We start from the raw sequence: 23,107 nt of genomic DNA on the forward strand, positions 1-23,107 counted from the left end.
AGCCCGGGAAGATTGAGGCTGCAGTGAGCAGTCATCACACCAATGCACTCCAACCTGGGCGACAGAGTAAGACTCTGCCTCAAGAGAAAAAAAAGTCACCTGGGAATCTTGATAAAATTAAAATTGATTCAGGCCAGGCACAGTGGCTCACGCCTGTAATCCCAACACTTTGGGATGCTGAGGCGGGTGGATCATCTGAGGTCAGGAGTTCGAGACCAGTCTGGTCAACATGGTAAAACCCCATCTCTACTAAAAATACAAAAATTAGCAGGGTGTGGTGGCATGCACCTGTGGTCACAGCTACTCAGGAGGCTGAGGCACTAAAATCGCTTGAACCTGGGAGGCAGAAGTTGCAATGAGCCAAGATCGCACCACTGCACTCCAACGTGGGTGAAAGAGCGAGACTCTGTCTCAGAAAAAAAAAAAAAAAAAAATTATATATATATATATTTCTAACAAGCTATCAAATGCTGGTCCTTGGACCACCACTGACTGCCAAGTTACTCTATTCTGCTTCTGATTACTACAACTCCTCCTCCTCCTGGATCACACCTCCATCCTTTATCTCAGTGATCAGCTAATGAAAAAGATCTACTCCCAAATGACTGAGGAACCTCCTAATTAGTCCTTTGTTTTTCTGTCACTTTCACTATTCCCTCCTCTCCCGTCCCGGACCCCACCCTCCTTTCTAAGGTAGGCTACACAAAGCTACCTAAGAGGAAGCTAACAGGGCGTTCAAAATGAATGGCTGTGGTATAAGGAAAACTAAGGAAACTATGTTAACCTTGGATGATTTGCGGTAACAAGGTCCAACTCAAAATCCACATCAACATTGTGGCTCTGGCGAGAATGCTTCTGGAATAAACTGGAAACTATGGGTTATTTACTCCCATCATTTCTCCAAAGATAATGGGTGAGACCTCTCCCCACCCCCACTCTCAGCTTAGGTCTCTGAGCAACACAGGTAATTATGATCTGCCCACTTACTACTGAAACCGTGAATTTCAACTGGGTTTAGTCCTCACCTGTCCTCACCTGGTCTACCTGCCCTATATTTTAGACATAGTTTTTGTTTGTGCTCTTAGTGCTTAAGAGTACTACCGGCCAGGCATGGTGGCTCACGCCTGTAATCCCAGTACTTTGGGAGGCTGAGGCGGGTGGATCACGAGGTCAGGAGTTCAAGACCAGCCTGGCCAAGATGGTGAAACCCTATCTCTACTAAAAATACAAAAAATTAGCCAACTTTGGTGGTGGGCACCTGTAATCACAGCTACTTGGGAGGCTGAGGTAGAGAACTGCTTGAACCCAGGAGGCAGAGGTTAGAGTGAGCCAATATCGCCCCACTGCACCCAGCCTGGGTGACAGAGCAAGACTCCATCTCAAAAAAAAAAAAAAAAAAAAAAAAAGAATATTACCAAACACAAAAGTGGCTGCACTGTACAAGTATGTTACATAATCACCTTTCTATAGTTGTTCTGGATCCCTGGTTAAAAAGAAAGTCTGAAATGTGAATTATATACGATACAACTGAGTGGGAGTATGTGAAACACAGGATTTTTTTTTACTCAAGAGCCCTACAGACACAACCCCACTGCTCCATGGGGCTGTCTTAAGGCAAACAATTTTTGTAACTCTACTTGAGTAGTTCAAATCAGACCATTTTCAAGAGTAGTCTGATCTGGGAATCTTAAAGCAACCCAGACCACAAATCCAAAATTTTCCTGTGCCTTAAGGTAAAAGAAGGCCAAATGGAGTTAATCAGGCCTGGGTTCGAAACCCAGTTCAGTCACTTACTAGCTGTGTGACCCTCTGGGAAATGATATAGGTTCCTTAAGCCTCAGTTCCCTCATCCGTAAAATCTAGTAAGGTTACTGGACTATCATAGGAAGTAATTTATGACGATTAAATAAGACTGGCCTGGCACGGTGGCTCAAGCCTATAATGCTAGCACTTTGGGAGGCCGAGGCGGGCGGACCACCTAAGGTCAGGAGTTCGAGACTAGCCTGGTCAAAATGGCGAAACCCTGTCTCTACTAAAAATATAAGAAGTTAGCCGGGAGTGGTGGCACGTGCCTGTAGTCCCAGCTACTCAGCAGGCTGAGGCACAAGAATCGCTTGAACCCGGGAGGCGGAAGTTGTAGCGAGCTGAGATTGCGCCACCGCACTCCAGACCAGGCGACAAAGCAAGACTCTGTGTCAAAAATTAATTAATTAATTAATTAAATAAAACAAAATACCCGGCATATAGTAAGGGCTCAATATATATTAGCTTCTTCCCTTTTGCTTCCCCACCCCTCTTCATAGAGATAATATAGTTAAGTACATAATACACATTAGTACCAAACCACATAAAGGAACTGTGATTAAGCATCATTTTATTTAATTTTTTTTTAAATCCATTTACCTGGTAAGGAGATATGGCTTTAGCTTGAGGAAGTTATTGTTCCTTTCCATGCCTCTTTTCCTTATGGGGAACAAGAGTGAACTAACTTAACATTTCCAATTCATTCATTCAATATTTATTGGAGCAGCTGCTTTACACCAGACACTCTTCTAGGTGCTAGGGAAATGAGTTAATACACAAATAAAAACCTCTACTCTTAAGAAGTTTGCATTCTAGTGCTCACTTCAGCAGCACATATACTAAAATTGGAACAACAGAGAGATTAGGGAGGGCCCCGGCACAAGGATGACACACAAATTCGTGAAGTGCTCCACATTTTTTAAAAATAGTTAGAATAAGACCTAATATTTGATAGCACAAAAGGGTGACTATAGTCAATAATAACTTACTTGTACATTTTAAAATAACTTAGAGTGTAATTAGATTGTTTGCAACACAAAGATAAATACTTGAGGGGATAGATACACCATTCTTCATGATGTGCTTATTTCACATTGCATGCCTGTATCAAAACATCTCATGTACCTCATAAATACATGCACCTATTACGTACCCAAAAAAATTTTTTTTTTAATCTTTTTTAAAGAAGTTTGCACCGGGCGCGGTGGCTCAAGCCTGTAATCCCAGCACTTTGGGAGGCCGAGACGGGCGGATCACGAGGTCAGGAGTTCGAGACCATCCTGGCTAACACGGTGAAACCCCGTCTCTACTAAAAAATACAAAAAACTAGCCGGGCGAGGTGGCGGGCGCCTGTAGTCCCGGCTACTCGGGAGGCTGAGGCAGGAGAATGGCGTAAAAACCCAGGAGGCGGAGCTTGCAGTGAGCTGAGATCCGGCCACTGCACTCCAGCCTGGGCGATACAGCGAGACTCCGTCTCAAAAAAAAAAAAAAAAAAAAAAAAGAAGTTTGCATTGTTGACCGAGTGTGGTGGCTCACACTTGTAATCCCAGCACTATGGGAGGCCAAGGTGGGTGGATCATGAGGTCAGGAGTTCAAGACCAGCCTGGCCAACATAGTGAAACCCCATGTCTACTAAAATACACAAATTAGCCGAGTGTGGTGGTGCACACCTGTAATCCCAGCTACTCGGGAAGCTGAGGCAGGAGAATCTCTTGAACCCAGGAGGCGGAGGTTGCAGTGAGCCGAGATCACACCATTGCACTCCAACCTGGCCAATAGAGTGAGACTCAGTTTCAAAAAAAAAGTTTGCATTGTAGTAGGAAGACTCAGACAACAACCAAAATAAATAAAATATGTTACATAATAACAGGGAGTTCCAGGAGTCAGGTGAAGTAGAATTAAAACATCCCAAGGGGAAAGTGAATTTGAGAAACAGAGGTTAAATGCAGGCTTAATGCAGTTTTAAAATTCTATGAAATGGAAATTAGAAAATGGTATAAAGAGGCTTTATTGGCCAGGCGCGGTGGCTCACGCCTGTAATCCCAGCACTTTGGGAGGCCAAGACAGGTGGATTACCTGAGATCAGGAGTTCGAGACCAGCCTGACCAACACGGAGAAACCCCGTCACTACTAAAAATACAAAATTAGCCAGACGTGGTGCCACATGCCTGTAAACCCAGTTACTCAGGAGGCTGAGGCAGTAGAATCGCTTGAAACTGGGAGGCAGAGCTTGCAGTGGGCCGAGATTGTGCCATTGCACTCCAGCCTGGGCAACAAGAGAGAAACTCCCGTCTCAAAAAAAAAAACAGGGGGGGGCTTTATTATATTCTGCACATTACAATTCTCCATCTGATAGCAACACTTTAGTCTTAGGCTCTGAAAAGAACAGATTATATATTTAGTTTACACAAAGCATTCAGTATTTAGAATTTCTCCACTGGATGGATGGGAAAAGCATTCAGTAAAATCAGGAACATAGGAGAAGGGCAGACCCAGGAGCAGAGATGGGGACAACAATGTCCCTTTTGGACATATCAAGTATGCAACATCTGTGGAACAACCACGTGGAAAAAAACATTGTGAAAGGTGCTGGAAGTTGCTGAAAACACTAAGAAATAAAACAACCAGCATCATTTGCAAAGTGGCTCTATTCATGAAGTGCATCATATGCATCTCATCTGACATAATCTAGAGCTTCAAAGAGATCACAATACAGCCAGGAAGTTCAGACAAATACACATGAAAAGTAACAGCAACAACAACAACAACAAAAACTAAGAAATGTTATAAGGGAGTTTGGGCTTAAGGAATTACAAGAATTACAATTATAACACTTGTTTGTTTTTTTGTAGTTTTTTTTTTTTTTTTTTTTTTTTTTGAGACGGAGTTTTGCTCTTGTTGCCCAGGCTGGAGTGTAATGGCACAATCTCGGCTCACCACAACCTCCGCCTCCCCAGTTCAAGTGATTCTCCTGCCTCAGCCTCTCGAGTAGCTGGGATTACGGGCATGTGCCACCACGCCCAGCTAATTTTGTATTTTTAGTACAGATGGGGCTTCTCCATGTTGGTCACGATGGTCTCGAACTCCTGATCTCAGGTGATCTGCCAGCCTTGGCCTCCCAAAGTTCTGGGATTAGAGGCGTGAGCCACCGTGGCCTATAACACTTGTTATATTTAAAGACCATAATGAAATCACCACTTAGTTTTCCAATTTCTAGAACTTTTATTTATTTAACTTTCCATATCATCACAAGCCTGTTTACTGGAGATATTATACATCTTTATAAGTCAGAAAATAATCAAGAAAAAGAGGAGGAAGAGGAGGAGGAGACAAAAGGATGCTGGAGTTTCGGTTCTGCTATCAGACAACATATATAGGCAAGGAAAAGCAAAGCAACTAATGACAGCAACAAATACTATTTTCTGCATTTATTAGCCCCCTTAATACTGCCCCCAAACCTATTTCCTCTTACCACAAGATATTTTGTCTTATGCCTTCACAACCACATATTCATGCCAAGGCCTAGACCATTCCCTCTACTGCCTCACTGCTTTCCAAGTACTTCCCACAGGATAATCAGAGAGAGGAGGCCTGAGAGATGGGCACGTAATGCTCCATCTATCTTTCTCTCCCACAGGGAAAGTAAAGAAAATTTACAGCCCTTTGGCAGTTCCTCATTCTTCCTAATAAAGGCAGTATTAAATGAATACTGTTATTACACTTATTAACAATAAGAACAAGAACGAAAACAAGGATCCAGTCCTCTGACAGGTATGAGGACTTCAAAGTACTCCACCTACACTGGTCCCTGTTTTCCATTTGGGAAACTAACCAACAAAGGCTAGGACAAGTGCTACACTCTTCCCTTCTAGAGGTGACTCAGGCCAGGTCAGTTAGCTTCTTTCCAACCCTACACTGACCCATGCTCAGGCTGCAGCTCGCCTTGGCTGCTGCTCTGTCTGTGGTGCTTGTGAGCACATGAGTGTTTGTAGTAGGTGTGGAATAAATTTCCTCAAGTTACAAAGATAACTGTACCAGAAGAGCCAAGCCTTCCAGGCACTCTCCCTGCTGGAAACTGGAGCCTCCCACTTCAGTGACAGGTCACCACTAGAGAGCAACGGTCCTGTTAGGATCCTTTCCCATATGTATAGATAATACGGCCAAAAGGTCCTGCATGACTAGAAAGGATATCAGAGAGAAATTACCTGGCACCAAAGGGCCACAGGTGGCAGCTCTCTGCCATCTTAGTTGGAGCTGAAGATGGTCTTGTCTCTGTTAATCCTCTTCCTCACTGACTACATGTCTTTTTAGCATATCTTCTACTGTGAAAATGATAGCTAAATGAGGAGTAATCATCCATTATTTGTTCAACCACTTACACATTCTTTATTATCTTTTGTCATTTGTAATGTGTATTATATACTGTAAATCCCTAGAGGACAGAGGGTTTATGAACTCTCAGTGTTATATACTATATACTACATTCAAAGAGGCTCTTAACAGAGACGTTTTTGCTGATGGTGATAACAATAGTACAGGAAGTCTGTATACACAAAGAGGCATGCCCTAAAGTCAACCATTCATGGCAACAGATGAAGCCACAAGCAAGGGACACCCAAGTACACACACACACACACACACCCCTCTTGCAGGTTGAGAGACAAATTGTACTGGACAAGCCAAACCAGGGAGTGAAAACAAGATCAAAGATTCTCCAAATTAGTGGAGACATACCTTCCACTCCCCAGTGTGATTCATGGCAAGTTTATCTGATAAGAGTCCAACTTCACAAAATAAGGAGCACAAAACAAGCCACACTGTGGGGAACATGGCAATAAACAACTAAAGATGTGGAATGTGCCAATGGGAAATAACTACATCAATTCTGAGCTGGCCCTAACACATTAGGAAATATCCTCTACAGTGGAAAAAAAACCAAGCAAGTAGAGGACAAAGGGTAACTAATACTCTTTTTAGATATAAAGGTCAGATAAACTCTGAAGGACACTATCACATCTGAAAGGTGGTGGTTATATTGAACCTGTTAAGGTAATGCAGGTAGGGCTCTGAGTCATGAGAACAAATCTATCTCCTTCATTGCCTGCCTGCCAAAACAAACAAGAAGGAGGCTGCATTTTCCACAGTAGTCCCTCTGTCCAGTCTTGTAAAAACCCAGGTCTTCACAAGCCTAGTGCAAATAGAACTGGGTATACTAACTACGTAACCTTCATGGAAAGCAAAGCTCAAAAATGTTTCTAAGCTCAGCTACCTTGGGGAGGGTAGTAAAGCTAACCTGTTAAGATTAATGAAGAAGCTAAGCCTGGAGTTCACTCTCAAACGAACGAATCCTCTACTATCCATGTCAGATAATGAGATGGGGATTAAAGACCACAAGTGAGGAAAGCCTCTCTCTATGTCAAAAGTCAAGATGTCCTGTCCAAAAGTCAAATTATCTCAACAAAAATATAAGAATTAATTTCTGTGTAGCACTTTGCTAAATGACAAGCAGGAATGCAAGTTCCATATATGCTCCTTCCCAGAGGAGTAGACAATGTCACTGGGGGGCCAAAATACAAGCCAGCCAGAGAACAATAGATACAAACAATCGATAATGAAACTGATGCTACATTTTTAGATAAACTACAAGGTCCCCCCCACCTTTTTTTTTTTTTTTTTTTTTTTTGAGAGAGAGTCTTACTCTGTCACCCAGGCTGGAGTGCAGTGGCATGATCCTGGCTCACTGCAAGCTCCACCTCCCAGGTTCACGCCATTCTCCTGCCTCAGCCTCCCAGGTAGCTGGGTCTACAGGCGCCCGCCACCACGCCTGGCTAATTTTTTGTATTTTTAGTAGAGATGGGGTTTCACCGCGTTAGCCAGGATGGTCTCGATCTCCTGACCTCGTGATCTGCCCATCTCAGCCTCCCAGAGTGCTGGGATTACAGGCGTAAGCCACTGCGCCCGGCCCAAGGATCCCTTATTCTTCTGTCAAAACTATGCTGGGAAATTCTGATCCTGGATCAATCTACCTGTCTGCCTTGGAATCTATTACAATTAGGTTGTTGAGTGCTTCTAGGGCTAGAGGGAAAACACACACACACACACACACACACACACACCCCTTCTCTCCTTCCTCTTGACTCTCAGCAAATAACTTCACCTCCTACTTCATAGAGAGAATATGAGCATCAGGAGAAATCCCCTCAAGTTCCTACACCTCTAACCAACCAACTTAATCACCTGCATTCTTACTTTTTACCCTCTGACCTTTCTGAAAGACACACTTTTGACTCTAGATCCCACGCTCCATCAATTTTTATCTCCCTTTTTTGAATTTTATTATATCTTCCTTCTCTACTGGCTCTTTCAAAACAGCACTTAAAATAAACATGCTCAAGTCTCTCCTACGTTACAATATATAAACAAAACTCTCCCCACCCTTTACCTGTCTTCCTTCTCTCTCTTCCTTCAAAGTCCAAGTTCCAAAGGTCACTGACTCCTCTTCTGCACTTTCCATTCACTTCCCACAACTCCACTGAAAACGTTGCAGTAACAGTAACCTTTATATTGACATCTATAGTCTTTGTCTTATTTGACCTCTGCATAATCTACACTGTATGTCACACACTCCTTGAAACTCACTTCTCTCCTGTTCCTCTTACCTTTCTGACCACTCTCTTTCTGTGGACAATTTCCTTCAGGAGATCCTCTTTCTCTGCTTCTGACACCATTCTCCTGTTGGAGTTCCCCAGAGTTTTTGTCTCGATATACATACACTCCTAAAGCCAGCTCCTTCTCTCTCCCCTCCTATGGCTGTGGTTTGATAAGCTAATGACTCTCTCACCCTCTCACCTATCACTCTCCTAAGTTCCATGTTCATTACAACCAGCTACCTCCTGGACATCTCTACCTAGCATCCCTCAGAAGCCTCGAACGCAATGTAACCTAAATTAAACTCAGTATCTTCTCCTGGATCAACACTGCCACTACTTCATTGAAAATAACCTTCCTCCTCTTATATTCTCTATTTTAGTTCATGACACGACCCACCCACGCAAATACCCAAGCCAGAAACCTGCAAGTCATCCTAGGTTCTTCCCTCTCCCCCTCATACACCACATTCAATTAGTCATCAAAACACATGGATGCTACCCCTTCACATTTCTTGATTTGCCTGCTTTGTTACATTACTACTTTCACAACCTTAGTTTCACTCCCTGCCTAAATTCCTGTGACAGCCTCCTAACTTGTCCGCCACTAGTCTTTCCTCCCCGCCCCTACCTTCCTTGGCACTGCTGCCAGAGGAAAAGTACTCCTAAAATATAAATCTAAGCACAGTCTTCCTTGCCTACTTTTTTTTCTTGAGACGGATTCTCGCTCTGTTGCCCAGGCTGGAGTGCAGTGGCGCATCTCAGCTCACTGTAAGCTCCGCCTCCCAGGTTCACGCCATTCTCCTGCCTCAGCCTCCCGAGTAGCTGGACTACAGGCGCCTGCCACCAAGCCCGGCTAATTTTTTTTTGTATTTTTAGTAGAGACGGGGTTTCACCATGTTAGCCAGGATGGTCTTGATCTCCTGACCTCGTGATCTGCCCGCCTCGTCCTCCCAAAGTGCTGGGATTACAGGCGTGAGCCACCACGCTCGGCCCCTTGCCTACTTTTATTTAATGGCTCCCAAAAGCCTTTAGGATAAAGTCCAAGCTCTATACAATATGACATACAAAGCCAGTCAACATTTTTGTCCTGCCCACTCTCCCTACCTCACCTCATCTCTCCTTCCCTCACATCCTACGCTCCAACCTTACCAATGCCCAATATCACCCCTCTCAAACTTGCTCATCCCGTTACTTCTGTTCATGCTGCCCAGAATGCTCTTTCCCCAAACGTTTTGCTCGGGGTCCCACATCCTTTAGGTAACAATTCAGGTTTCACTTACTCTTGGATGCCTTCCTGGACACTTTCCCACTCTGGCTATACTGGGTACTCCTCTTCACTACCACAGCACCAGCATTTCTCTAAATGATAGCACTCCCTACAATAGACAGTAACTGTCAGTTTGCCAATATGTTTCCTCCATTAAACAGTAAGATCATAGAGATACAAGGACAATATCTTTGTCTTCTCAGCATGTCGCCTACTCTCTGGTTCATAGTAGACATTCAATAAATATTTATTAACTAAATGAATAAATGGGCTGGGCTCAGTGGCTCACGCCTGTAATCCCAGCACTTTGGGAGGCCAAGGCAGTCAGATCATGAGGTCAGGAGATCAAGACCATCCTGGCGAACATGGTGAAACCCCGTCTCTACTAAAAACACACAAAAAAATTAGTCGGGCGTGGTGGCGGGTGCCTGTAGTCCCAGCTACTCGGGAGGCTGAGGCAGGAGAATGGCATGAACCCGGGGGGCGGAGCTTGCAGTGAGTGGAGATCGCGCCATTGCACTCCAGCCTGGGTGACAGAGCAAGACTCCATCTCAAAAAAAAAAAAAAAAAAAAAAAATTAAATGAATAAATGGATCCTCCAAACAAGCCTGCTGACACCCTGGGAGATTAGCAAATCAAGATATAACTGGCCTCCACACGGTGGCTCACACCTGTAATCCCAGCACTTTGGAAGGCCGAGGCAAGCAGATTGTGCGAGCTCACAAGTTCAAGGCCAGCCTAGGCAACATGGCAAAACCCCATCTCCACAAAAACTAGCCAGGTGTGGTGGTATGTGCCTATAGTCCCAGCCACTTGGGGGGTCAGGTTGGGAGAATCACTTGAGCCCGGGAGATTGAGGCTGCAGTGAACTATGATCATGCCACTGTACTCCAGCTTGGGTGACAAAGTGAGACCCTGTCTCAAAAAAAAGATAGATAGACAGACAGACAGACAGATAGATAGATAGATAGATAGATAGATATCTCTGAAGATTGCAGAGGGGATTTTTTTTCAATACAGGGATCTCACTATATTGCCCAGGTTGGCCTCAAACTTCTAGGCTCAAGCAATCCTCCTGTCTCAGTCTCCCGAGTAGCTGAGATCACAGGCCTGAGCTACTGTACTCAGCTCTCAGAGGGGATTTAAGGGTATTTCTTATGCAATTCTTGCCAGGTATTTATTCCTGGAAACATACAATGAAAGCTGTCCAGAGAATGGGTAGAATAGGTGGACTGGGGGATTCAGCATTGCTAATTTAAATGAGAAGTAAAGGCTAAGAAATACAACCTTGAGTTACGGTTCAAATGCACAGCCCTATCTAAGAAGTTCAGAAAGAGTAAAAGTTTTTTTTTTTTTTTTTTTTGAGACAGAGTCTCACTCTGTTGCCCTGGCTGGAGTGCAGTGGCCCGATCTCAGCTCACTGCAGGCTCCACCTCCCGGGTTCCAGCAATTCTCCTGCCTCAGCCTCCCAAGTAGCTGGGACTACAGGCGTGCACCACCACACCTGGCTAATTTTTGACCCAACAGGGTTTCACCATATTGGTCAGGCTGGTCTCAAACTCCTGACCTTGTGATCCACCCGCCTCAACCTCCCAAAGTGCTGGGATTACAGGCGTGAGCCACTGTGCCAGGCCACAGTAAAATCTTTAAAAGATTTTAATTAAAGAAGTAAGATGTAATCCCAGCATTTTGGGAGGCCAACACGGGCAGATCACTTGAGGCCAGGAGTTCGAGACCAGTGAACACGGCGAAACCCTGTCTCTACTAAAAATACAAAAATTAGTCAGGCATGGTGGTGCAAGCCCGTGGTCCCAGCTACTCGGATGGCTGAGGCACAAGAATTACTTGAACTTGGGAGACAGAGGAGGCTGCATTAAGCCAAGATCGCACCACTGCACTCCAGCCCAGACAACAGAGCAAGACTTTGTCACAAAAAAAAGAAGAGAACTTTGTTCTAGAAAAGTCCTGGGATGAGGGGTAATTATTTTTCAAGGCAAATCTTCTAGAAAAGAGTTAACAATGTTAGTATCTAAACTTAATTCCCTGTACCTGCCCAAAATGTTCTCAAATATAACCCTCTCTTCTTTAACAGTCATCCCTAGAGCTGGGCATAGTCCCAGTTTCTAAGGTTGAAGTAGGAGGATCGTTTGAGTCCAGGAGTTTGAGGCTACAGTGAGCTATCATCACCCCACTATACTCCAGCCTGGGCAACAGAGCAAGACCCTATCTCAAAAAAATAAAAAAAAAAACAAAAAAGTAATCCCTTAATCTAACCTCATGACTCAATTACAATGTGGCTTCCCAGAGAGTAGATTTCCACTGTCATCCATAATTTACATAACCTCTTCAGTAATCCTGCCTGTCACATAAAATTCAAATTCTTCCTACTAGCATTCCGGATCTTCCTCTCCCTACCCCTAATCTCAATATCATTTTTTCAGTGTTTCTAAGTGTCTCACCCATCTCCCTAATACCACTTTCCCCATCATAGTATCTGCTTATAGGTACTAGTAGAATATAGTGCACACAGTGAGCTTATTCATGGTTGTTGACTGACTAAAAAGCACAGAAAAAAAAAAAATCACTTCCTATATGTCTTAATCCAACATGTTCCTGCAGGTTGAAAACTATAAACTCCAAAAGACACTTCAAGCAAGCCCTTTCTTTTCATCAACACAAAGGAATTGTGTTTATTGTTCTGAATAAAAATCACTACAGAAATTTGCCATGGTAAGAGGGGATCCAACGATACATCTGGCAATGCTCTTGCCTAAAAGAAAGATGCTGACTGACCAATTATTTAATGAGTCTTAGGTGACTACTCATCATCCCTGATAATTGGAACATTCCTGATGGTTGACACATGGTCATACAGAAGAAAGCAATTTTGAACAGAGAAAAATAAAAGCTTGTGCCCAATGAAAGCAGACTTACACTATAACACAATTTTAGGTAGCCACAGCAAGTGGAGGAGATAAGATCCCAGGCAAGCAAAAAAGATCCCATCCTTGGCCAGGAACGGTGGCTCACGCTTATAATCCCAGCACTTTGGGAGGCCAAGGTGAGTGGATCACCTGAGGTCAGCAGTTCGAGACCAGCCTGGCCAACTTGGCAAAACTCCACCTCTACCAAAAATACAAAAATTAGCTGGGCATGGTGGTACATGCCTGTAGTCCCAGCTACTTGGGCTAAAGCAGAAGAATGGCTTGAACCCAGGAGGCAGAGGCTGTAGTGAGCCCAGATTGCGCCACTATACTCCAGTCTTGGTGACACAGTAAGACTCCATCTAGAAAAAAAAAAAAAGTCCCATCTTTGTGCATTCCATTCTCTCCCAAGCATCTACCTGTTTGTCAGCTTGCCTCTCCATCCCCTGCCCCCACACATCCCCCACCCAAAAACCAAAGAAAGCATATTATCTAAAGCTCTGTATACTTTCCTGTATTGTTTATAATTTTCCTGTATTGTTTATAATATGTGTTCATAATATGAAAATAAATTATTTAAAAATATAAATCAAAGTCCATGTCTCTAAAAATAACATATGCACTGATATGCTCGCCCCTTCTCTCAAGAGAAATCCCCTACCAATTAACCCACATACATAAGAAGTATAAAAAGTCCCTACACTAAAACAGCATAAAACTTCATTACGGAAACACAGCAGTCCCAGCTATTTGGGAGACTGAGACAGGAGGATCACGAGCCCAGGAGTTCGAGCCTACAGTGAGCTATGATCACGCCACTCACTGCACTCCGGCCTGGATGACAGAGGAAAGATTAATTTTAGAGTAATCAGAGAAAGCCGCATGAAGAACGCAGGTTTCATGCTTGGCTTTAATAAAAAAGAGATAAGCTGGGCACAGTGGCTCACACTTGTAATCCCAGCACTTTGGGAGGGTGAGGCAGGAGGATCACTTGAACCCAGGAACTGGAGACCATCCTGGGCAATACAGGGAGATCTCATCTCTGAAAGAAAAAAAAAAAAAAAAAAAAATATATATATATATATATATATATATATATATGTATATACACATACACACACACATACATATTTAAAATTAGCCAGGCATGGTGGCACACACCTGTAGTCCCAGCTACTCAAGAGGCTGAGGTGAGAGGATCACTTGAGCCCAAGAAGTCGAGGCTGTAGTGAGCCATAATCACACCATTGCACTCCAGCCTGGGCAACAGAGCAACCCTGTCTCAAAAAAAAAAAAAAAAAAAAATAGATAAATAAGAAATAAGATTTGAATGCTGGGTGCGGTAGCTCACACCCGTAATCCTAGCACTTTGGGAGGCCAAGGCAGGCGGATCACAAGGTCAGGAATTTGAGACCATTTAACCAACGTGGCAAACCCCATCTCTATTAAAAAATACAAAAATTAGCCAAGCGTGGTGGCATGCACCTGTAATCCCAGCTACTCAGGAGGCTGAGGCAGGAGAATCACTTGAACCCAGGAGGTGGAGGTTGCAGTGAGCTGAGATCATGCCACTGCACTCTAGCCCGGGCAACACAGCTAGACTCTGTCTCAAAAAAACAAAACAAAGCAAAAAAAAGATTTAATAATCAGGAAGGGAGAGGGCATTCCTGGAAAAGAGAATGTAAACAAAGGCACAGGACCCAAGGGGAAGGGTTGCTAAGGTCAGCCCAAATGGAGAAGAGAACTGTGTTAGGCGGTAACTGTTGGTATACTTGGGTGTGCAGAGTAAGTCAAATTATGAAAAGCCCTGAAAGAGACAAAGAATAAGAGATTCATTCTAATTTACTTCAGGAACTGAGAAGCTCTGGAAGAAAAAAAATATTTCATTAGAAATAACAAACTAGTTACTTTCAGAAGATACACACCTGAAATCCCAGTGTTTTGGGAGGCCAGGGCAAGAGGATGGCTTAAAGCCAGGAATTCGAGACTAGCCTAGAAAACATTGCAAGACCCCATCTCTATGAAATAAAATATAATAATTAGCTGGGCATGGTGGCATGCACCTTTAATCCTAGCTACTCGGGAAGCTGAGATAGGAGGATCACTTGAGCCCAGGAGTTCGAGGTTAGAGTGAGCTACAGTGGTACCACTGCACTCCGGCATGGGTGACCCTGTCTCCAAAAAATTGGAATAAACATTCCTAGATACCACAAGCCATTTACCAGGCCAGAAAATTAGTAAATGCCACCAGTAGAAGCCAGACAAGAGAGGCTTCAACTCCAATCAAAACCATGAGAGTAAAAGCAGGAGCTCTCGCATTCCATACAACCTAGTCACAACATGGCTCAATATATAATTATCAGAAGCTGAAAGGGCCAACCTTACTTAGAAAAAGGAGTAGAAAGACTGGGTGTTTTCAAGAACATTGAGAAAACACAACAGACTCCTTACAATCTATAATTGTTTATTTGTGACTTTTGATCTTGGGATATTTCTGTTCTCAGATGTGCACTCTGAAGTATTCTTTCCACCGTAGATCTCTTAAACCTGGAATTGGCACTGAAAAATACCAGGATAATAGGCTTAAGCTGGTGCATTTCCCTGGTTTGTATTATGTCACTTGCCAACAAGCTCAAGACAAGGCAGTAGCTCCCATAAGCACTGTTAGCACATGGACACATTTTATTATTTCAACAGCATGAACGTGGCCAAAACTTGTGATTTCCCAGCAGACGGACTTGACTCACTTTCTGAATTAACAGTGTTCATGTCCAGAAGTAGCAATTACTCTTTTGTTCTGGCTAAAAACTATCCACTCCAACTCTAGGACTTTGTTCTAAAAAGGAACTTAAAAACTGAGTGTAGGCCAGGGACAGTGGCTCAAGCCTGTAATCTCAGCACTTTGGGAGGCCAAGGCAGGATGATCACTTGAGGCCAGGGGTTTGAGACCAGCCTGGGCAACATAGTGAGACCTTGTCTCTTCAAAATATTTAAAAATCGGTACTTGGGAGGCTTGAGGTGAGAAGATCACTTGAGCTTGGGAGGTGGAGGCTGCAGTGAGCCCTGATCTCACCACACTGCACTCTAGCCTGGGCAACAAAGCAAGATTCTGTCTCAAAAAAAAAAAAAAAAAAAAAAAAAAAAAATTCATTAAAAAGGATAAATAAGCTGAATCTACATATAACCAAGAGGACGCTTCAGAGCATCACTTAGGTAAACAATCCCAAATCCTCAGCCCATAATTTCCAATCACTGTGTTAACAAAATTTCATCATTTTGTACCACATTATTTTTGTATGAAAATTTTGACGTGACTTATATATCATAAAACTTCTCCCATAATAAGGGAGAAAGAAATTCTCCACAGTTCAGAGATCTGAAAATGTATGTCACTTAAAGCGTGTGACTATACTTCAGAAACTAAAACTAACAATAATGATACTAACAAAGCATTTTCACAATCATCTCACTTAACCCAAGTCATCTGCTGTGATTTTAAAACTTTCTTCTGTGATACAATGTGAAACCTTCACCCAGAAATCTGGAGTCTGGCTCTCAGACAGTAATTTTAAGTCTTTATGCCTAAATTTACTCATCTGTGTAATACTATCCTTCAGGATACAACATATAAAGCTTAAATAAGATATAAATTCAACGTTTTTCTAAACATTAAAGGACCCTTCTGGTAGGAGATAGGAAAAAAAAAGAAAAGGAGAGAAAAGAGTTAAAAAATAAAATAGGCCAGGCGCGGAGGCTCACGCCTGTAATCCCAGCACTTTGGGAGGCCGAGGCAGGCGGATCACAAGCTCAGGAGTTCAAGACCAGCCTGGCCAACATGGTGAAACCCCATCTCTACTAAAAAAAAAAAATACAGAAAAAATTAGCCAGGCATGGTGGGCGTGTACCTCTAATAGCACCAGCTATTCAGGAGGCTGAGACAGGAGAATTGCTTGAACCTGGGAGGCAGAGGTTGCAGTGAGACGAGATCATGCCACTGCACCCCAGCCTAGGCAACAGAGCAATATTCCATTTCAAAATAAAATAAAGTAAAATAAAATGAAACATTAAAGGACTAATATACGCCCAGAGCTCATTTATAGTCTCATGAATCCCAAGAAATTAGTATTATCATCCCTATTTTAACAAATGAGAAACCCAAAAGATCAGAGAAACTTTTCCAAGGTCACACAGTGGAAGTTAACTGGCATAAACTAGGACTGGAGCCCAAAACTGAAGAAATCCAAAGCACAGTTTTTCTACAATATCAATTTTGTATGTTAAGTAATATGCAGACTCTTCACTCGTAGCCCTCTGTGCAGTAAGTTTTGTAAGTTATTTTCTGCACTAGGATAAATGAAAATTGGTCCTAACTAGCTTCACATAACCCACAACACCTAGTGAGAAATCTGAATTTTATAAGTACCAGATAGATGTTACCAATGTCGAAATGTGAATGTTCTCTTTTATTCCTAGCCCAGCCCAGCAAGTAAAGACTATTTAGCCCTTAAAGCTTTGTGAAAACCAAAGTGTAATTCTGTCTGAACCAACCACCATCAACCAAGTATGCTGGTTATTAACCACCTCTTTAAAACCTAAAACTATGCTCATATGTAACCTGCTTCTTCAGTAGAGTTGGTCTCGATCCTAGGAGAAGAATAAAATCCTGGTTCTCCTACCTCCTCAACTATTCCTTCTTAATTTCCTCTGGTGTTCATAAGGACCTCAAGCCACAGAGAAGAAAATTTTGTGACCGGCCGGTACCATCTGGATGAAATATTCCTTGAACTGATTCACTTCTCTTTTGTTTCCTTATTTACAAAGCAACCATCTGATTAGTAACTCAACTTCATAAGCACTTTGGTACTAGAAGAGGGTGCCACGGAGACCAATATAAATATGCTAACCACTGGACAGGTGTTCTCTTATTATGAATTAATAAAATTGGCATCCTAATTGTTGGTTTTTTTATTTTTTGAGACTGAGTTTCGCTCTTGTCATCTAGGCTGGAGTGCAATGGCGCCATCTTGACTCACTGCAACCTCTGCCTCCTAGGTTCAAGTGGTTCTCCTACCTCAGCCTCCCGAGTAGCTGGGATTACAAGCATGCGCCACCACACCCGGCCAATTTTTGTATTTTTAGTAGAGACAGGGTTTCACCATGTTGGCCAGGCTGGTCTGGAACTCCTGACCTCAAGTGATCTGCCTACCTCAGCCTCCCAAAGTGTTGGGATTACAGGCGAGAGCCACCATGCCCAGCCATTGTTCCTTTTCCAAAACCTTCAATGTCTCCCTCACTGCCCATGGATTAAAGTCAAAAAAGAATCTTTACAAGCTAGACCCTGGATTATTTACAGTATCATGTGCTCCCACCAAAACTCTAGCCCTTTAGTGGCACCCAACTACTCTCACTCCTTAAGTCCTTCCATTCACTATCACACCTGCATACCTTTGCATGTGCTATTTACTTCCTCTGCCTTCTCCCCAGCCCACCCTCTCTTCTATCGAGCTAAATCCTATTCATCCTTAAAAGCCTCGCTGGCTGAGCATGGTGGCTCACGCCTGCAATCCCAACACTTTGGGAGGTTGAGGCAGGTGGATCACCTGAGGTCAGGAGTTCGAGACTAGCCTGGCCAACATGGTGAAACCTTGTCTCTACTAAAAATACAAAAATCAGCCGGGTGTGGTGGTGGGCGCCTGTAATCCCAGCTACTATGGAGGCTGACACAGGAGAATCACTTTAACCCGGGAGGTGGAGGCTGCAGTGAGTCGAGATCTCACCACTGCCCTCCAGCCTGGGCGGCAGAGTGAGATTCCATCTCAAAACAAAATCAAAAACAAAAACAAAAAAACAAAAAACAAAAACCCTCTCATGTCACCTCCTTTGTCAAATCTCCCAGGTAAACCCAAATAGGGTTTCAGTCTTCCTCTTGCTTCCATAGTATCTCTGTTCTAGCACTTATCACAGTATCATAACTACTTGTTTGCAAGTACCTTTCCCTTACCAGATGTGAATAACCAAGGGCAAAAACCAGATCTCATTCAGAATTCTGGCATCTACCATTGTGTTACCTCCAAGACAGATTTTAATGGCTGTCAGCGAATTGGGGAAATGAAGGATATACCCTGGTTCTCTTGGTTGCTGCCCACTCTGAAATGTTAGAATCCAGCGTTATTATCTAATGCCTCCTGTTTACTGGCCAGCTATCTGAAAGAACCTTTGGGACATTTAGGAAATAAGGGAGAGCATTTATTTCCATGCTGAATCATCTAATCCTGCCAAGACCATGCTCACTGCCACCACACAGAAAAAAAATGGTTGCCAAGCACAGTTCTGGAAAACCCATACTTGACTACCATTCCTAATACAGCTGCACTACATACACACAGCTCTGCTTCCCTCACACTCCAAATACATTACTGCCCTTCTCACCTTGGCCCTTGGGGCAGTTTAGGCAGCTGAAAATTTTAGCTCTCCTTCTGCATATAAAAATCCTGCTTCAGTCTGTAGAATGAATTAATAGCAGCAGAGAGAGATCCAAGTAATGTGGGGACCAGCCAATAAGGGTCTAGAACACCCCACCATCATCAGTATTTCCCTCTCTCTTTCCAAAACCAATACTTGGCATGATCCTCACAAACTCTTTACCCTGGTCACTCTATAGATTCCAGTTCACTCCTCTGCTTAGACAAACTGTTCTCCTATTAAGGTAGTACGGGGATTTCTAAGTCTGAAAAATGCAGGAATTCCATAAGCAAAGTAACAAAGGCCCGGATGCTAAGCCACTCTGACTTCCCAGTGAGAATGGTGCAGTGAGGGGAAGAGAGATCGTTCTGCACGGATCACAAGAGCAGACTGCACGACCACCTTATACAACTCGAGTTAATTTACTTTAGGCAACCATTTTTAACTCATTCCTCCCCTCAAGAAAGAGACCTGTATCTGGGAAGGATTAAGTTCCTATACACCTGATCAAGGTCCTTCAGAGGAAAGCCAAACTGGGTGAGACAGCTAAAAAAAACTGAACAAAAGAGGTCTCTCCTGGAACAAGGCCTACTGCCCCCTTCTTTCCCAGCCTCATTTGCTAGGAGTCCAACTTCCTTTCCGCTGGGGGTCACCAGCAGTACCATCCAGTGAGGTGCTGAGATTTCTTCACCTATTTTGGGCCTTAATTCTGCTCGTTTGAAGCTGTCACAGCCGGAGACGGTCCTAATGTATCTCCTCTCTCTGAAGAGAGCAGTGTTACTCAAAAGCCTGCAAAGGAAACTTAATGGAACCATTCACTGAGCAGCATTTTTTCAATGAAGTTCAGCAGCACAATCTAACCTCTTTGTGCTCTGAAATGAACCACATTTCTTAAAAGAAAGACCGCAGGGGGTTGACAGAAAACTTGCTGCAGGCAGGAAAAGCTGGACAGTTTACAGGAGCTGATGCAGAGGGAACAAGTAGAAACCCTAGTAGGTCCTTTTTCGCATTTCATCTCTATTTTTTTTCCTGCTGCATTCCCAAGCAGAGTTCCAATGCCACAAGAAAAAAAAAAAAAAAAAAAAAAAAAAAGGGAGGGGGGCGCCTTACAGCTTCTTCATTAGTTTCCCTTCACTGGGTAGGTGCTGTAAACAAGTATGCTGGGCTCAGTCATAGGGGCTGAAGTTTTCTCTCCTTCAGATAAAAAGAAACTAGGGGCCTCGTCACAAGCGCCCGAGCTAAATAAAATGGGGAAAAGTGCTGCCTGCGTCGTTTCTGGGAAAATCTCCCCGTCTGTGGAAAGGATAACTGCCACCCAAAGCAAAATCCCAGAACCGGATGTTAAAGATCAAGGCAAGGGCCTCCCAAGGCCACGCATCCTTGGCTGCCACTCAGGGGCACCTACAGCAGTTAGGGAAATGCAGTTCACAGGCCCTCTGCCTGTCAAAACTTTCTCCCCATACACCCAAGGCGCAGATTAGGCATTAACTTGCACAAGTGTCTCGCAAGAGAGCCTTCAGGGCTGAAATCCGAGCTCCAAGGCAAATCTTTATGTTGGAGGAAAAAAACAAATAGACCCCTGCCTCCAGCAGGCCCAGACCCCCGGGGAGATGCGGGTCGGGGAAGGCCTCGCCACCAAATCCTGCACACTCACCCACACCGCTGCCCACCCCACCCCGAAGACACCAAGGTGCTTCCCAACCTCAGCTGCCACGCGACTCATCCGAGACTCAGGGAGACAAAAGGGGGCGAAGGAGAGACTCTCCGCGGGCACACAGAGGTCCGAGCGCCTCTGGGAGGAAGCTCGCACCCAGAGCAGATCGGGTGGTTTCTCCCGCGCCCAACTCCTCCTCCTCCTCCTCCCCAGCAACTCCCCACGGCGGCCGGTCTCCGGGCCAGCGCCTTGTCTCGCCTCCTTCCAGCTGGGGCCGGATAATAGGGCAAATCATGTAACTGGCGCTCTGAGCGCGCCGACTGCCCCGGGAGCGGGTTCCGAAGGCTTATCTCAACTCTGTAAATAAACTGGCCCCGAGAAGCAGCAGCTCAGGGCCAAGCCCCGCGCGGTGGGTGCGACCCCGCCCGGCCGCCCCACCTGCAGCGGCCGAGCCGACCGGTACCGAAGGCCACGCCGCGCCGGCCCGCGGGCCTCAGCGCCGGCCAGTCCCCGGCCCTACCTTTGTAGCGCTCCAGCACATCCTCGTACGCCTGCACGAACTCCTTCTCCTGGCTGCGGTTGGCCGGCTGCTGACCCGGCACGTAGCCGGCCATGGCCGCCAGCACCGCGTTCTCCCCGAGCCCCGGGGGCTGCCGGTTCCAGGCCCGCGCGCTGAGGCGGCGGCGGCGGCGGCCCCAGCCTCGGCCCTTTGTGCGTATCAGAGGCTGCGAGGGCGCCCTCGCTCTCCGCTGTCCGCCCGCCTCGCCCGGCCCGGCAGTCGCGCTTCGCTCCTCAGTCCGCTCGCACCCGGCCCGCTCGCGCTCCGCCGGTCCCGGCTAGCGTTTCCGCCTCCCCACCCCTCGGCTCCGCTCCTCCCTCAGCCCGCCCCGGCGCGGCGGCGGCGGCGGCGGGCGGCGGCGGGCGGCGGCAGCGGCTCCTCCTGTCAGGAGCGCCAGGCCCGGCCCGTTCCCCGCCCCCTCTCCCCGCCGCCTCCGGGGCCCGGCGAGTCCTCGGCCCCAGGCTGCGGCCGGCTGGGCCCGGGCTGCCCACACGGGTCCCTCAGGGGCTGCCGACCCCCGCCCGGCCCGGACTGGGACCCGAGCCGAGGGGCGCGAGAGGCCGGCCCACGCGGGAGTCCGGCTGGGTAGGAGGCCCGCGCGTCAGAATGAAAGGCTAGGCCGGCCGAACGGCAGGGAGACCCGGGCCGGCTCCACAGGGCGGGCGGGAGCCCCAGTCAACGCTGACCTACGCCGCCGGGAGCGGGACAAAGGAGGGAGCCCCCTGGCTGGATAGAAACCCAGCGGGGCCTGTGCGGCTGCTGGAGAAGGACCTGGAGAAGCTGAAGGGAAAGCAGAGGGCAAAAGACCACAATGCCTCAGATCCCAGGGCTAGACGCGGTCAGAACCAGGACAAGGGCAAGATCCAGACAGGGCTGCAGTGTGGGGCCGGAGGACACTGAGCCCACAAAGAATCCCGGGAACAAAGGGTTTTCCAGAAACAGAAGCTGAACGAGAAGTGACGGGGCAGATCTAGCACCATGAAGTAAACCAGGCCAAGGAGCCAGAACCTGAGAAATGACAACCCAGGGAGGCACGAAAACAGGATTCTGACTGCACCATGGGGTGAATAAGAGGAGAGACTGGGAGACATAAATCTGTGGGGGATAGACCCTCCAGGATTATTAAACTGTGACAGCCATCTGAACAGAGAGACAGAGATCAAAAGGGAGAAATGTGGGAACCTGAGACGGAACCAGGACTGTTAGGGAACAAAGAAAGGACTCTGGAGCATAGCTGGTCAGGGAAGAAAAGGGGAAGCCAATTATTCTTTGTCATCAGGGGAAAGGAAAGAGTAAAGAAAGGAAACTGGAAAATATGGGTAGGGATTTATTGGGGCCCATTTTGAGGACAGAGCTCCTAACATCATTTGATCCAACATTCGGTTGTGTATCATTCAATCCCAATACCATGGAGTGCGCTGGAGCCATAAGCAGTGAATGAAGAACTCTGGTCAATGTAGGTGACACGTTGTGCCCTCCACCCCCCATTCAGCCATTATCCTCCCCTGTTAACTTGATTTTTCAGGAGGTCTGGAGAGATGGTTGTGGGTAAGAAGTTACACTGGCCGATCTCACAATAAGAGCAAATTAGCAAGTAAAAAAAGAATTCATGCAACACTGAGCAGCCAAAATTGGGACTTAGGCTTCCATTCCAGTTCCCATTCTCAAGAGTTTGAAGGAGAAACTTCTTAACCCCAGGCTAGGGAAGGTGTCTTTGTACCTCGTGAGTAGTGCCAAGTATTTTGGTCAATGCTCAGCACATTCATAACAAGAAAAAAAAAAAAAAAA

General features: G+C 45.5%; 1 protein-coding gene and 1 non-coding gene across 7 annotated transcripts in view; one reads left to right on the forward strand and one right to left on the reverse strand.

The window, feature by feature from the left end:
* MACF1 (microtubule actin crosslinking factor 1) overlaps positions 1–23,107 on the reverse strand; it is a 404,957-nt gene that overhangs the window by 363,311 nt on the left and 18,539 nt on the right. The window contains exon 1 of one of the 6 annotated variants that reach the window (XM_073007451.1): positions 21,281–21,603. The exons of the other annotated variants lie outside the window; for them this stretch is intronic. Within the exon in view, the coding sequence (XP_072863552.1) occupies positions 21,281–21,374 (94 nt within the window). The 5' untranslated portion in view covers positions 21,375–21,603. Of the gene's footprint in view, positions 1–21,280; positions 21,604–23,107 lie in introns of those variants that run through there. 6 annotated transcript variants of the gene reach the window in all.
* Positions 2,619–2,723, forward strand: LOC119626300 (U6 spliceosomal RNA). The gene has a single exon (XR_005242491.2). It is a non-coding gene; the product is annotated as a U6 spliceosomal RNA (small nuclear RNA).

The sequence above is a fragment of the Chlorocebus sabaeus genome, chromosome 20, assembly GCF_047675955.1.
Source record: "Chlorocebus sabaeus isolate Y175 chromosome 20, mChlSab1.0.hap1, whole genome shotgun sequence".
In the NCBI taxonomy this organism is placed as follows: Eukaryota; Metazoa; Chordata; class Mammalia; order Primates; family Cercopithecidae; genus Chlorocebus; species Chlorocebus sabaeus.